The sequence below is a fragment of the Suncus etruscus genome, chromosome 13, assembly GCF_024139225.1.
Source record: "Suncus etruscus isolate mSunEtr1 chromosome 13, mSunEtr1.pri.cur, whole genome shotgun sequence".
In the NCBI taxonomy this organism is placed as follows: Eukaryota; Metazoa; Chordata; class Mammalia; order Eulipotyphla; family Soricidae; genus Suncus; species Suncus etruscus.
Window position 1 is genome coordinate 75129695 of NC_064860.1, and position 17497 is coordinate 75147191.

A 17497-nucleotide genomic window follows, 5' to 3' on the forward strand; every position below is an offset into this window, starting at 1 on the left:
ATATTGAACAATATATCTTAATTTTTAAATTTCTTCCTTCCAAAATAAAAACATCAGAACACTTTAAAAGACAAGAATGTGTTGATAAAGTCGACAGTTTACATAATTATTACTGTATTTTGGTAAGGTCTACATTTGGAAAAACACTTCACTGTCTAACTGAGTGATGATATTGATTGACATTGCACAGGAAACAGAACCTTGTTCATCTAGAAACTGTTATTAAAGCTGAGTTTGCTAATGTTCTAAATTATCAGTGACAGTAAAGTATATTCTCTCAATTATGTAAAATATTATTTTATTTTGAATAACACATAGTCTTAATATTTTAGAGTTGTTTCTTCATGAAAATATTTATAGGAGTGTAATTTAGATATCTCTGAATTGGCTTAATAATTTAAAAATAGGGGCTGGAGAAATAGCACAGCAGTAGGGACTCGGTTAGATTCCCAGCATCCCATATGATCCCACAGTCTGCCAGGGGCAATTTCTGAGTGCAAAGTGAGGAGTAACCCTTGAGCACTGCTTGGTGTAGCCTAAAACCAACCTATCAATCAATAAAGTTTAAAAATAATTTAAAAACAACAGGGGCTGGAGAGATAGCATGGAGGTAAGGCGTTTGCCTTTCATGCAAGAGATCATCGGTTCGAATCCCAGCGTCCCATATGGTCCCCCGTGCCTGCCAGGAGCAATTTCTGAGCATGGAGCCAGGAGTAACCCCTGAGCACTGCCGGGTGTGACCCAAAAACCACAAAAAAAAAAAAAAAAACAAAAAACAAAAAACAACAGATGGTTTAAAATATAACGAAGTATCCAATTATCAAGTAGAATTTTAATACATATTTTTATTATTTCCTTGAATTGCTATAGGTGTAAAAAAGCACTAACATGTAATTGTGAAACTACATGTTTCGGTTTCAGGGAGTTCTCCCTATGATTGTCAAAATTGCATTGGTTCAGCTTCTTAGAATATCTTCTATATTTAGGATATCTAGAGAAGTAAATACAAATGTATGCCCAGGAGGAAAAGTTACTAATGATAAGTTAATTAGTTTTACCACATCTTTCTGAAATTTTTTTGCATTATATAAATAAGATAGAAAGGTCACTTTTTCTTTTTTTTTTTTGGTTTTTGGGCCACACCCGGCATTGCTCAGGAGTTACTCCTGGCTGTCTGCTCAGAAGTAGCTCCTGGCAGGCATGGGGACCATATGGGACACCGGGATTCGAACCAACCACCTTAGGTTCTGGATCAGCTGCTTGCAAGGCAAACACCACTGTGCTATCTCTCCGGGCCCGAAAGGTGACTTTTTTATGAAAATAAATATGTACGACAGAATTGTGACAGTAACAAATTACCATAATTTCTCACAAATATATAAAACGTGTCATCACTTTTAGGAAAGTCAAGTAGCACAAGACTAACTGATTGAAATTGGGTTCATTTATATTTTAAACAAGGTTTTATAATGCTTAATCTCTTAGAAATGTATATATTAAAAACATATTGGGAAATGGAATGTATATAGCTTAATGACATGCTGTACCTCTGTGATATTCAAAGTTTAGCACCTCCTTTAGCACCTCAAAATGATTTTAATTATGTTGAGATATAACTAAATAGAACAGAGTCTATTAGTTCTATAAAACTAAATAAAAAAATCTTAGTAGATAAGCTATTTTGTAATATAAAAATAATCAACAATATTTTGATTTCCTGAAATTTCTTCCTTATAGCATAAACTGATATGTAAAGAATAAATAAAAACACAAGTTTAGAGGAGTTCTTTAATATATTTTAATGTCTTGATTCAACTGTATAATTGACCAAGGTAGTACAGAAAGAAGTACACCACTCTGAATAAAGTTTATTTCCTCCTTTATCTTTTTCTTTTATTGGTGACATGTAAGTATCAGCCAGAAACAAATTTTAAAGATACTTCTTGTTTATAACCTAGAGAAAAACTTATCTTTTAGTCATAACAAAAATTACAAAATGACCAATACAAGAAATGCCTGTGGGACAATTAATATCAATGCTGTGAACACTAAGAAAAATATCAATATTCTTTACTAAAAACAAGATGTATAAAGTATGAGTTTATTTTCTTTTATATTGGTTCTACAGCTTTTATAAGTGATTATAAAGTCATATTATAACTCAAGGTTTCATAAAAATCATAACAAAATATAACTATTGGAGAGTAAATTTATCTTGCCATTAAACGTGTACTTAAATGATCATTGATAATTTTCTACAACTTGATTTTATAAAATACGTGTAGAATCACTGCAGAGTATATTGAAAAATAGAAATATACCACTTCAGTGAGAAACTGACATTTAAATTTAAAATTAGCACAGCATGTTTATATTATATAATAGACAAAATATACAAAATAGGAATATTAGTTGAATTCTTAATCTTTGCATATGGACAATTAGCCACTATAAATAAGAACTTAGATATATATTTTAAAATATTGAAGTGTTCATGATTTTCTATATGGCAAAAATCCATAATTTATGATCTAAAGCTTTTAAATTATTACTTGATGTATTTGTTTCAAAGTTTTGTATTAAGTATAAGGTCTATTAAAAAACCTTTCATGCATTTTTAATATAGTGAAATGAAATTGGTATAAATTGTTGGAACAGACATTCTTAATGACATTCTCAAAGTAAAATAAGCATAAATTAGACATTTGACTATAACTCTGAATTAAATTGGAAGATAGAATAATAAGATGACAGAGCCTCTTTTTTTTTTTTTTTTTTTGGATCTGTTGGTTTGGAAGCCATTGACAGTGCTGCTCAGTGCTTACACTTTGCTTGAACTCAAAGATCACTCCAGGCAGAAATTGGAGTGTTTTGCGGTGATCAAACCTGGTTAAATAAATTCAAGGCATGTGTCCTGCCTATTGTATTGTCACTGTAGTTCTTCGCCAGGGTATCTTAATTTACAATTTAAACTGTGACAGTAAAGTTTAGTAGTAGTAGAAATTTTCCTGTTTCCAAAAGTACTTATAGCCAAGATGAGCCAGTTTATTACTTTGTTCTTAACTCTTTATTCTATTAAACCGTTTACTTCTCATCAAACACAACATTTCTCTTGGTCAATACTTTAGAGCCTGCCTGAAATATCATTCAAGGAAGGTAAATATTATATTTCCTTGCTGTTGCTGAAAACAAATCTCTTTTTTATTTACACATTTTTATTTTTTTAATTTTTAATAATGTATTTAAGCATTGTGGTTACAGAAATGTTGGTTGTTGAGTTTCAGCCATAGAATGTATATTACCCTTCACCAATGTTCTCTATTCTTCCCACACCTGTCTGTGAGACAGCCATTTCTGCTTCTCTCTCTCTCTCTCTCTCTCTCTCTCTCTCTCTCTCTCTCTCTCTCTCTCTCTCTCTCTCTCTCATAGTCATGGTAGTTGTTGTGGCAAGCTTCATATCATAAGCTGGACCTCTTGGTCCTTATCTCTATTGTCTATATGACATTATTATCATACTATATCCACACATTTTTAAAACATAGTAAGAGGAGACAATGTACTACTTGTGAATGAAAGTATAGCCCTATCTATATTCACCTTATTCTGTAAATTCAAAACACAATATTGCCATAAAAACTTTAATTGAAATTTCAAATAAATTCTAACATGTAAAATATTTTTACTTTAAATCACTTTGAGAGTATATGCTAGTATCTCTCAAAAGGTGACATTATGAAATGACATTAAAGTCAACATAAGAAAATTATTTTTCAAATTATAAAAATTTAGAAAATTCTATATTTTAGAAAAAACTAGCAAAAGGTAGCATTATATAAATAAATTTATATATACACTTTTTTTCCTTAAGAAAAAGTTTTCTTTTTATTAAAATTATAATGTGAAATTATTTTCTCATCTATTAAAGTAAATGTTCATCTTATAAGAAGTTATAAAAAGTTCATGTTATAACTTATCATTCAAATTATACTAATATTATAATTTTTATACCACCTAATGTCTGACTATCCTCCATTTTGACATTTGAACAGCAGAACTTGTGATAAGAAAATTATTGGTTCTCAGGGTAAAAATCAATTTACAATTTTCATTTGGCAGAAAAAAGCATCAGTGATTAAGATTCTTGTAAGTAACCAAGTATTAACAGCCTATCCCAAACCTTGTATTCTCTTCAAGATGAATTTCCAAGCTAGATTTCATTGATATAATCTGAGAAATAATTCACAACAGGTTTATTTTCATATTTCAGTAGCTTCTACTACTTCTCAACCGTTTTTACTTGATTATATGTAGACAAGTCATGGTTAATCCATCTTCATTTTAAAATGGCTAGACTTCTCAGATTTTGTTGTTTATTCACCTACCATATTGCCCATATAAACTATAAATAAAATTTTGGACAAAACAACTGTTTTTAAAAAGATTTTGAGGGGGCAGGAAAAGAGCTAAAAAAGGGCTGGAACACATGCCTTGCAAGAGGCTTGAGTTTTATCTCTGAGACTCAGGGAATCTGGGGATTGCTAAGTAGAGTCTTAATTAGGCCCATACGCCAACATATGAGGCCCTGGGGACTCCCAACATTACTTAGTTCAAGTAGCAGCACAATGTTGGTTCTAGTCTCTGAACATTGAGGCAAGTGCAGTCAGATTGAGGGTCTCAAGGATTGAAACTTGAACTTTGTGAGAGCTACTTGGGAGTTCTACACCCCTGAAAAATGACTTGATGTCACAATTATTTTTTTGTAAGTCATATACTGAGGTTGGTAAATATAATTTGAAAACCAAAATAGCAAGTCAATGATGTATTAGTTTTACCCAAAACAAAATGCTTATATTACCTATAAGCACATAGCTTTTAATATATTTATATTTGGTAATCACAGTATAGTATAAGATAATCAAGCCAGAAATAATCATATACTTATGCTTAAAGACAACAGAATCAGTAGTGGTGATAATTGTGTTTTTGCTAACTGGATAACACAAATTCAATTTATGACTAAATATAATATGTTGAATTAATCTTTCATATTTATTCTAATTTCCAAAATGACTTCTCTTTTTGGTTTAACTATGTCTCTTCAACTAGAAACTAAATGTGATATAATGTTTTTACTTTTCCCATCATCATTATCAAAGAAAGCTTAATCATATTCTGTGCTTGAAGCAAGTACCTATATTCCAAAGCATAATCTACTAGATAAAGATATCATTCATGAGTTTTTTCCATAAAACTAATTTTCTTTTGTTATAAATATTGAAATTCAACAAATCCCTCAATTTAGCATAAGAGATAACACATAATAAACATGCAGCATACATTCAGTTCTTGCAAAAATGCATTTGCATATTTAAATACTCAAAGAAAATATAATTTAATGACTTTTTAATTCTAACATTCCAAATTTCCTATGTAGAATATATGTATTATAACTCAAAAAAGTCAACAGATGACTGATCTAATGAAACAGTTAACTAAGGTGCATCTTTATTCAAAATGAAAGTTGATAATATGCTTAGATGATGATAATGTATTCTTATAATTTTAATTTTTAACATTAAAGAATCTGAAATATTATTTGTATCATTATATAACATAAAATTGTTTTGAATAATAAGTTGAATATAATAATTCATAGTATTAATTCCCAAATTGATATCCTAGGATATAATTGTTCAAAGATAATTATAATGTTCAATATTATTTTGTTTTCTGTAAGTTTAATTACTTCTAATTAGGACTAATTAGAACAGAATGCTTGTGCAGTAGGTAGGGTCATTGCATTACATGCATTTCACCTGGACTTGATCCCCCATCACTAAATAAAGTCAACTGAAATGTGTAAGGAGTGATTTCTGAAAGCAGAGACAAGAGTAAGCCCTGTGTATTTTCAGGAGTGGCTCTGTAGCTAAACACATAGAGCACACACCCTACTTACTCCAAATCAGAGACATTTGCCTAGCTTCCTTTTTCTTTCACCCATCTCTTTTTGAGATGTAAAGACCTATGTATTCTTGATTAGAAAACCACACAGGCATGATAAGTATTAGATCAGTACATTTGTCTGTTAACTATGCTGATCCCCCCAAGTTGATTGAGTTTGGTCAATAAAAATCATACAGGGAGGACAGTCGGTGAATCTCAGTCCTAAAGGCTGGAAGTCCCTGACCCCATGCTCTTATCCCTTATGTCTGTCTTGTTTTTTGTTTTTTTGTTTTTTTTTTGTGGTTTTTGGGTCACACCCGGCAGTGCTCAGGGGTTATTCCTGGCTCCAGGCTCAGAAATTGCTCCTGGCAGGCACGGGGGACCATATGGGGCGCCGGGATTCGAACCGATGGCCTCCTGCATGAAAGGCAAATGCCTTACCTCCATGCTATCTCTCCGACCCCCTGTCTTGTTTTTTAAATCATTGTGGCATTACTGCCTCAGTCCCTTTTTAGGGTTGGATCACTAAAGCAATGGAGCCACTACATGACTCCCAAACAAAACAAAACAACACATTTTTCATAGATTTCTCCTAAAATTTCTGTTAAAACATTTTATTCATAATTGTTGATTTACATTCATTAATAATTTTGACCTCTAAATCTGTATTGATTTTTATTTAGCAACTTTAACTGTCTTATCAAACCAATCAGCAGAGATCCAGTGCCACCAGACTGTCTTAATTAATATCTTTATACATTCCCTTCACCCATCCACTTCCATTTTATTATCACTATTTTATTAAGTTACTGGTTTATTGTTTTGTTTTGTTTTGTTTTTTTGATTTTGGGTCACACCCGGCAGCGCTCAAGGGTTACTCCTGTCTCTATGCTCAGAAATCGCTCCTGGCAGGCTCAGGGGACCACGATCCTTCAGTAAGCAAGGCAAACACCTTACCATCATGCTATCTCTTCGGCCCCTTATTAAATTACTTTTGTTGAGTTTTTCCAGGTCAAGTGTTTTGGTTTGTCTCTAAATAAATGAGAACATCTTGTAATTTGTGTTTACATCTTAATTTATTTTACTTAGTATACACTCCATAAGTTCTACCCAATAGAACTTTTAAAAGACTAACTTTGTATTTGCTTTTGTGTGTTTTGAGGCCACTCCTGGCTATACACAGGGTGAACTCTTGGCTCTAACACATGCATCCTAGTTGCTGTATTATCACTCAGCCACAAGGCTTCAAAATTTTTTGTTTGTTTGTTTGTTTGTTTTTTGTTTTGGGGCCACACCCGGCGGTGCTCAGGGTTACTCCTGGCTGTCTGCTCAGAAATAGCTCCTGGCAGGCACGGGGAACCATATAGGACACCGGGATTCGAACCAACCACCTTTGGTCCTGGATCGGCTGCTTGCAAGGCAAACGCCGCTGTGCTATCTCTCCGGGCCCAGCTTCAACTTTTTTAATGACTGAATAGTATTCTATTTTGTCTATATACCACTGATTTTTTTTAATCTAGTTTTGTATTGTTCTTCATTATTTTTAATTGGCTTTAAATTGCTCACTTCAGGACTGTAAAAATAGTACAGCATGCAGCAAACGTAAGTTAAATTCCTGGCACTACATAGGGTCCACTGAATCCCATCAGGATTGATATCTAAACATAGAAACAAGAGTAAGTCCTGACTACAGCCAGATGTGGGTCAAAACACAAACAAAAATTTAATAAAAAATAAATAGTTCATGAACCTGGCCTTAGATGCTTCTGCACCTGTTAGATTATACTTTGCTTTACCCAAAACAAAGATCATCCCTGGTTTCTTTGTATCTGTTTACAACTTGATTTCACCCAAAACAAAAATTGTCTTATATGTAAACTTGGGGCTGAGGGCTCAGGATAGCCTAAGCTACTTGCCTTTAATCTGTTCATACTCTTCCACTGGGGGATGGTCTCTGTACTCAATAAAAAAATAGTTCTGGCAAGCATCTTGCATCTTAGAAAATAGAAGATTGCCAGACAATATGTGTTTTACTCTAAAAAAAAATAGTTCATTTCAGTCTTTTACTGCCTGTGTATCTGTCTACCTACCTACCTACCTACTTATCTATTTATCTATCTATCTATCTATCTATCTATCTATCTATCTAACTATCTATCTATCTATCTATATATCTATCTATCTATCTATCATCTATCCATCTCTCACTCTCTCTCTATATATATATATTTATATAACCTATATGCATTTCTTTTATCAATAATGTAGACAACTCCATTTTACTTGATGCAGCTACTCTGTATCTTCATATTGGTGACTTTCAATTGGTGACTCACATTCACAGTTATTATTGATATATGGGGTTTCATATTAACTAATTTTTTAGATTAAACAAATTATGTCTTTTAATATGTCATTTATCTTCTCCCTTGATGATTTTGCTATTTGCCCAATTTATTACTACATTTCAGAGCCTATGTATCTACTTATCAGTAAACATAGTTTTGCATTTCTTTTTACAAGTATACTTTTCAATATTTCTTGTAGTGTAAGTGATATGTTACATAAAAATGTTCTTATTGGGAAAATCTTATTATTATTATCATATAATAAATCTTATTATCATATTTAAATTGTATTGTTTGTTCCCTTTACGTAACTTTTATTGTTGCTGTTGTAAACATGGTTTTACTTATGGGTTGCTGCACATTTGTTGTGGCTTAACAAATTTTCAGACATTTTATAGTGCCTCAATTGTACTTGCTTGCTACATCCAAGAGATTACAAATTTTTATGTGATTACAAGGATCATAAGAGAGACATAGGCATGTTTTAGCATCATACATGATGGTAAGTGTTTGGTATTTAAGTTATCTCTCCATGAAAAGCAGACGCTTTATTATTGTCTTTAACCCTTTCTATCATATTTGTAAGGTAACTTTGCAGGATAAAGTATTTTTGATTAGAAGTTTTTATTGTGGAAATGTTACACATTTTCTCTAAGCCTATAGAGTTTCTAATGGAGAATAATGATGATAGTCTGACTATATACCTTTGTATTTAGCATAGTTTTCGCTTAGGTAATCTAAATGTGTTTTACATTTTAATACTTTTAAAATATTATATTGTAACAAGGCATGCAATATGTCTTGTATTTAGAAATGTGAGTGTTTGTTCAGCATTCTGCATATCTTAGTATTTCTTTTCCTGAAGGATTTTGTAGGATTCAGGTATTATTTACTTTGATAGTTATTTTGTTTTCTTTTTACTTCCTGGTAAACCTATTATCTGACTTTCCTATTTGAGTTAATTATTATCATTCCCAAAGTGTTTATTCACTTTTTCTGAATTTCTTTTATTTCAGTCCTTAACGAAAAGTACTTTCTTATTTTACCCTCTTGTCATATTGAGCTTGATTGTTATGTTTTCCATAGAAGTTTTAGTTTATTCATTGAATTTTCATTATCTAGAATATTCATCAATAATTTTTGAAACTTTTATTTTGGTTTATTTTATTGTGAAGAACCTTTCTGCTTTTACATTTATGTTGATATTTTATTAACTTTGATTTAGTGTGCTATGCTTTGACATATCAAATTCATTTTTATATTTTTAAAATTATTATAATTTTTTATTCAATGATTTATTAATGTTCAGTGTTTCATACCTATAATATTCTAGTACCTGGCCCTCATCCAGTGTCTACTTCTCTCAACTATATTCTCAATATACCTCCACCACTGTGCAATCATACCTTCATATTTCTTCACCCTAGCACAATAAGCTCACACAACTTCTTAGGTTTTGTTGCCTTTGATCATTTGTTACACTGTTAGCATGTTTCTTTATATTCACATATTAGCATATGATAAAGATTGTTCTGTTTATCTCCTTTTCTTTTTGGCTAACTTTACTCACTATGATACTTTCCAGGCCCACATGTTTAGTGGAAGGATTGTATGATTTGTTTGTTCTATATACCATGTATAGTCTCATTGTATGTGTATATTTGTGTGTCTGCAATTGTTATTTCTTTATCTAGCTATTTATCTCTTGTGAATAGGGCTCCAATGATTACATGAATATAAATGTGTTTGGTAGATGCTAAAATGAGGTATTTCTGGGTCAGATGGAAGCTCAAGTTTTAGATTTTATGAGAACTATTCTTACAATTTTCCAAAATGATTGAAGTAATTGAAATACCAGCAGTGAATGAGGGTTGCTCTTTCTTCATACCCATGCCAACACTGGTTGTTTTGTAACTTTTGTTCATCTATATCAGTCTCTTGAACTCAATATTTTGATTTACATTTATTTTGATAAGTACTGCAGTAATTTTTTTATATTTTTATTGTTCATCTGTATATATTCCTTACCACAATTTCTATTTATCTTCTTCCACATATTTTATAAGATCATTTTTTTTCTTGTTAAATTTTACAAGTGTTTTATATAAATTGGATGAAATCCTTTATCCATTGTGTGGAAGATGAAAATTTTCTCTCAGTCTGGGCAATGTCTTTTTGTACTAGTTATTGTTTCATGCAGTATAAAAATTTTGTAATTCTATGTATCCCATTTGTTTATATTTGTTTCCACTTGCTTGGCTAGTATCATCATTGATGATACTTCTAGAATCGCTATCTTGATACTGCTCTCAATATAATTTATGAAATCAGGTCTGATGCAGAGGTACAAGTGTCTTTAATCCAATTTGCATTAACTTTTTTCATGGTTCAAGAAAAGTCTACATTTATGATTTTTACATATGACTGATCAATTTTACAACCAACTTTTATTGAATAGGAGTTTTATCCATGCTTCACTTCATACACTTTGTGTCTTTAATGAAGATTAACTATATAACTGGGAATTTGTCTTTAGTTTATACATTGTCTCATTCATCGGACACTGTTTTTATTACTGTGTTAAAATATCTTTATTAGTATAACTTTATATATAATTTTAAATTGTGGAAAGATAAGATTCCCATTTTCTTTTATCCTAGAATATCTTGGTTATTTGAAGAGTTTAATTACTCTATAAAAGTTTGAAGATCATTTGGTCTATATTTTTAAATAATGCTGGGATATTAGTAATCATTTCCTCTTGTCCTTAAATACTCTTAGTAGTAATTTATAGTTTACTTTCTATGTCTTTCACCTTTTTATAAATATGATTCCCAGATTTGTGGTGTTTTGTTGTTGTTGTTGTTGTTGTTGTTTTGTGTGAGCTCAGGGGTTACTCCTGGCTATGTGCTCAGAGTGAAAGCATTCCTGGCTTGGTAGACCATATAGGATACTGGTGATCAAACCCAGGTTCGTCTTGGGTCAGCTGTGTGCAAGGCAAATGACCTAACACTGTACTATATCTTTGGCCCCGGATTTATGGATTTTGAGATGCAATTATGCATATTATTTTTAAAAATTTGCTCTCTTTGGGGCCGAAGCAGTGGTGCTAGAGGTAAGGCATCTGCCTTGCAAATGTTTGCCTAGGACGTACCATAGTACTTTGTACCCCATGCCAGGAGTTCTGAGCAAATAGCCAGTAGTAATCCCTGAGTATATAAATGTGGCCCCAATAAACAACAAAAAATTTGTTCTTTTTCAGATCTTTACAATTTGCTATAAAATTATATTATTCTAGGATTTTTATAATTTTTTTCAATTTTTCTAAGTTTAATATCATCTTCTAAATAATGAATTTTATTTATTTGAAAATGTGGATGCTTGCAATAACTCTTAATATATCAATGAAATGCTATATTGAATAATAGTGATAAGAATAGTCAATGCTGTCCATGTCTGTACTTAGAAAAAGGCTTTTTGTTTTTCACTTATTAGTAAGTGCTGATTATGATTGCCTCTTGTGATAAATTACTATACCTATATTGATGAAAGTTTCCTCTATAAGAATTACATTGATAACCTATCATGAATGTGTATTGGATTATGCCAAATACTTTTTCTGCATGTGCTGATATGATCATGTGCCCTTTTACCCCTATGTATTAATATAGTGTATTGAATTGATTGATTTGAAAATATTGAGTAATCATTGTATTTTCAGAATAAATCCTATTTGCTATATGACCTTTTGGTGTATTTTTGGATTTGGCTAGATTTTACTTTGTTGTGATCTTCACATCTTATTCATCTTATGCATCATGAATTTTGATTGATAGTTTTCTTTTTTGTGGTGTCTCTGTCTGAAAATTGACATCAATATTTTGTTTTAGCTCATAGAAATTGTTTCACTGTCCCTGTTTCTTTTTTTTTTTTTTTTTTTTTTTTTTTTTTTTTGGTTTTTGGGCCACACCCGGCGGTGCTCAGGGGTTACTCCTGGCTGTCTTCTCAGAAATAGCTCCTGGGGGGCCGGGCCGTGGCGCTAAAGGTAAGGTGCCTACCTTGCCTGCGCTAGCCTTGGACGGACCACAGTTCGATCCCCCGGTGTCCCATATGGTCCCCCAAGCCAGGAGCAACTTCTGAGTACATAGCCAGGAGTAACCCCTGAGCGTTACCGGGTGTGGCCCAAAAACCAAAAAAAAAAAAAAAAAAAAAATAGCTCCTGGCAGGCACGGGGGACCATATGGGACACTGGGATTCGAACCAACCACCTTAGGTCCTGGATCAGATGCTTGCAAGGCAAACACCACTGTGCTATCTCTCCGGGCCCAGTGTCCCTGTTTCTTTAACTTACTTGAATAATTTGTTTCTTTGACTTACTTGAATAATTTGTTTTTGTTTGTTTGCTTTTTGGGCCACACCCAGTGACATTCAGGGGTTACTCTTGTCTATGTGTTCAGAAATTGCTCCTGGCTTGAGGGACCATAAGGAACTCTGGGTGACTCCGTGGTTCATACTAGATCGGCTGCATGCAAGGCAAATGCCTTATTACTGCACTGTCGCTGCACCCCAATTTACTTGAATAGTTTTAAAGGAAATCATTTTCATTATAATAGTTATTTTATAAAAACTGTATATCAGAGTGCCCATGTACATGTCATGGGTACTTATTTTTTGATATTTAACAGCTGCATAGATTAATACTAATAGCTCAAAGGGAAAGAAAGGGCTTCCATGGCAATATTATAATCTGTTAAAGTCACTGATACCATTTGTATACCCATAGGTTCTCCATCCTGTTCAAACAATATATTCCAGTTGCTATAATCTGTAAAGTTTCTTATTGGTGTCCTGGAAACTTGTATTATCTCAAATATAAGCATATTCTTTATTTTGAATACAGTTAACCTCCTCTGTTAGCTAATTTGTTGAACTTGTTTTGTGGTCATAGGTTCTGGTGTTTCAGAGTCAGCAGTAATTGTTTTAGGAGATGGCGATCTGTCTACCAAATTTTGTCTGCTAAATTTGTTTTGTTTGTTTGTTTTGTTTGTTTTAGGGCCACACCCTGTGACGCTCAGGGTTACTCCTGGCTATCTGCTCAGAAATGGTTCCTGACTCCGGGGACTATTCGGGATGCTGGGGATCAATTCCAGGTCCTTCCTGGGTCAGCAACTTGCAAAGCAAATGCCCTGCCATTGTGTTATCGCTCCAGCACCAGCTAAATTTGTTGAAGTTTAAAATCTAGGGGCCAGAACGGTTGCAAGCAGCTGAACTAGGAAGGACATCGATTCCATCCCCAGCATCCTATATGGTCCCCAAGCCAGGCGCGATTTCTGAGTGCATAGCCAAGAGTAACTCCTGATCGTTATCAGGGTGGTCCAAAACAAAAAGAAAAAAAAAATCCAGTTGCTATATTCAGTTTTCTGCAAACAAGTGCGTTCTTTCTTCTTAATGGTATTTTTACTCTGGACCTGACATTGAGTGCCCTTAATGTTCTGAAATGACCTCCTCTTGATCTATAGTTCATTCTCCATATTGTTTTTTAAATTTTTTTCCAGATAGAAATTAGATCTACTCTGATTTATCTCTTCTGTTTTTCTTTTCTTTTCTTTCTTTTTTTTTTTTTTTGGTTTTTCGGGCCACACCCATTTGATGCTCAGGGGTTACTCCTGGCTAAGTGCTCAGAAATTGCCCCTGGCTTGGGGGGACTATATGGGACGCAGGGGGATCAAACCGCGCTCCTTCCTTGGCTAGCCCTTGCAAGACAGACACCACCTCGCCGGCTGCTCTTCTGTTTTTCTAATCCCACAAACTTTTGGGCAGCCTTCTTTAAAAATGTCATTAGTGGAATTGGATTGTAGTATATAGTGCAAAACAAAAACAAAACAAATAAACATAAAAACGTTGAGAGTTGGTAACTGGTTGCATTTTAAGGGATTCCTGGCTGTGGTCTAATCTCCACGGGTCATTTTGTTACAAATACCGAGAAATTGTAGTGTGCAAAATACCTAGAAAATATGCTCAATATTTTATCATGAGTAATAATAAAGATTGTAAATGTGTAAATTAGAAATGTTTTGTAATGTATGTAAATATATTAAATTGGTACTCATAGAATTCATTTTGAAGATATGTATTATTTTGCAGTTTATTAGTTCTTTAAACTCGCAGTTATTCTATACATATTATCATCAATATATAAAATATCAACCTACCTTTGTAATCTAGCACAAGCAGATAAAGGAGAAAATTGGATAAGCTGGTGGGTAAGGAACCAACACCAGTTATGGTAGACCAGGTTTTAATCACTGGCACAACATAAGGCACCCTCTGCTCTCCAAGAGGAATTAGTGAGCAAAGTTATATATGACCTGAAAAGCTGTGTATGACCTTAAAAGGGGAGAGAAAGAATATTTCTTTTAGTTTTATTAATGTTTTTCTTCATGTTTATTTTTCTTTTGTAATTTTATAATTATAATTAAATTAATAAACATATCATAACTATGTGTCAATAACAAATTATATTAACTGAACAGAGGCAAAGAGAAGGACTATAATATTTAACTGTATATTTATGATTTTTGCTTTATTTCAGTGAATCTACTGGATTCCAAGACAATCCAAGGAGAACTTGGTTGGATCTCTTACCCATCACATGGGGTGAGTTCAGTAAACTGTGCAAACATGTTTATCTACTTTGTGTCTCTTGGAGGAAATTGGTAAGACAGTAAATTTATTGAAAAGAATTCCAGTACTTTCCCATGATTTAATGGTTCTTAGGGCTTACTCCAGGGTCTGCACTCAGAAATTACTCCTATTAGGCTCTTGGAATCATATATGTGGCAGATCAAACTTAGGACAGCCATGTGCAAAACAAACACCCAAATGCTATATTAATTTTTGAAGTTTATTCAGCATAGGAACTAGCAATTTAACATGAAACTGTTAATAGTTTTGTATTTTTCCAAATTAAAAATACTGGTCAATCAATATCATTATTACTGTAATCACAAAGATTATTATCAAGTGTGCTAACTTGACATTTTATGCTGCCTGACAAAATCTGTGAAAAAAACCTCTAAATTTAAAATAATATAGAATTGTGTATTTGGAAATACTAGCCCCTACATTGTAGCCTTAAAATAAATTTTGGTGACTACTGTGATGAAAATAGGATGAGTATTGTCAAAATTCAAAATCAGTGTTCCTAAGTCACTCTATAATATGCCTTTAAATCGCATGTGTTATTTAAAACTGTAAACTTTTTAAAGAATTTTTAAAGCGGGGCCAGCGAGGTGGTGCTAGAGGTAAGATGTCTGCCTTGCAAGTGCTAGCCAAGGAAGGACCGCGGTTTGATCCCCTGGCGTCCCATATGGCCCCCCCAAGCCAGGGGCAATTTCTGAGCACCTATCGAGGAGTAACTCCTGAGCATCAAACGGGTGTGACCTGAAAAACTAAAAAAAAAAAAAAAAGGAATTTTTAAAGCATTTTCTGCCTTTTAAGAACCTTAGTGATCTACCAAGCTAGAAAAAAATTATTAAATTGTCTAGCATTTAAAAACAGTCAAACCTTTATGATGAGTTTTTTTGTGTGAAAAGGTTTTATTATTTTTATTTTACAAAAAAAAAAAAAACAAGATAATACATTTGGGAAATTGCTCTTTTATATTGTGTAATAAATGCCTATCCTTGCTTTGACAATACTGTATATATTATAGAAAGCAAAAAGTGTTTCTTTGAAATATTTATCATAGAAATATTGTCTTCCTTTCATACTAGTTCTCTTTTAAAAAAACTATAATTATTTCCTAATAGTATTAGTTCTCAGTTATTGTATTTTACATTCAGCCATACTAATTTTTATAGCACTACCAACTTCCCTTTACTAAGGGATGTTTTACATCATAGATACTTCATCTGTCTGTCATCTTTGTATCTGTTTCTCTTCCTGGTACACTTTTACATTGACATAATGCCAAACTCTATCACATAATCAGTACTCGGTTAGTTGCTTTGGAGAGTAAAAAGTAAGAGCAGATTTGGTTTTCCATAGGTGTAAAAGGAATCAAATGATTAAAATAAAAGCACACTCTGGACAATTACAAAGAAAGTATAGAAGCTCAGGAGCAATCTGGAAAACACATTAAAAATAACACTTCCCAAATTGAAAACTGACTTGAATTTTAAAAAAAATGTGAGTTTTTAACTATTTCCTAATATAGTATAGCATAGAAAGTTGCTGTTTAAAAGTAAAATAAAACTCAGAAATTGTACTAATACTGTTTTGTTAATATTTTAAATTAAAAAAAATAACATGTCTAAACAATGTTCTACCTCCTAATTGACTTCAAAGGAGAAATATACAATAAACATTTCCTTATCATACTTTTTTAAAATAAGTTTATTTAACTTGCTAAATTCATAGATATGTGGATAAAGCAAAATTGACACTTCTATTACAAGAGATGCATTTGCTGCAGCCAAATTAAGCCAGAAACTTTTCACCAAAATGTGGTGTCTGAACCAACCTACAATGCAAGCACTTGGGAGAAATCTGCTTTTAGTAGAAGGACAAACTTTCAGGTCATCTCTAGAATTTCTAAATCAAATACACCAAACTGAACTTATCACCAGGTAATTCTTAAATGCATCACCTAAAGAAACATTCCTCGGAGAATGTTAACATTTCCCATTTTTTTATTCCATTTCTACCTCATTTTTGCTAGGACTATCTTATTATTTTCTCATTTAACATTTGTCAGTTTCTCCTTTTGCTCACTGTTGAATTGGAGAGCTGATGTCAGCATTTAAATATGCTCTTCTTTTCTTTCCTGGTGGCAGTGGTTTTCTTTTTTAATGCATTTTAAATAGTTTAAAACAGTTGGCCAAGTTCTGCAAGTTTCAAAAGAAAATTTGCAGTGAAAAAAAAAAAGAAAATCAAAGACCAAATCTCAACATATCATGTACATTAGATGACTATAGATCTAATGCTAACAAACAGAAAAATAAAATATATAAATTATCATCTAATAAATATTTATAGTATATTTTGTTCCTCAAAATGTTCCCAGATTCCTATTAATTTCATTTCATAAACACATGAAATACTGTATGAAAATCATATTTTACTCTATCATATTTTAAATTTGAATTTAGGATTTAATATCATTTTTGTGAGATTATGTGTGCTTCTATGCATATTCTATTGAC

At 32.4% G+C, this 17497-nt stretch overlaps 1 protein-coding gene across 1 annotated transcript in view; it reads left to right on the plus strand.

Annotated features, from left to right (window-relative positions):
- EPHA3 (EPH receptor A3) overlaps positions 1–17497 on the plus strand; it is a 350090-nt gene that overhangs the window by 11925 nt on the left and 320668 nt on the right. Inside the window, 1 exon segment of the mRNA XM_049785721.1 lies at positions 14884–14948. Coding sequence (XP_049641678.1) covers positions 14884–14948 — 65 coding nt within the window.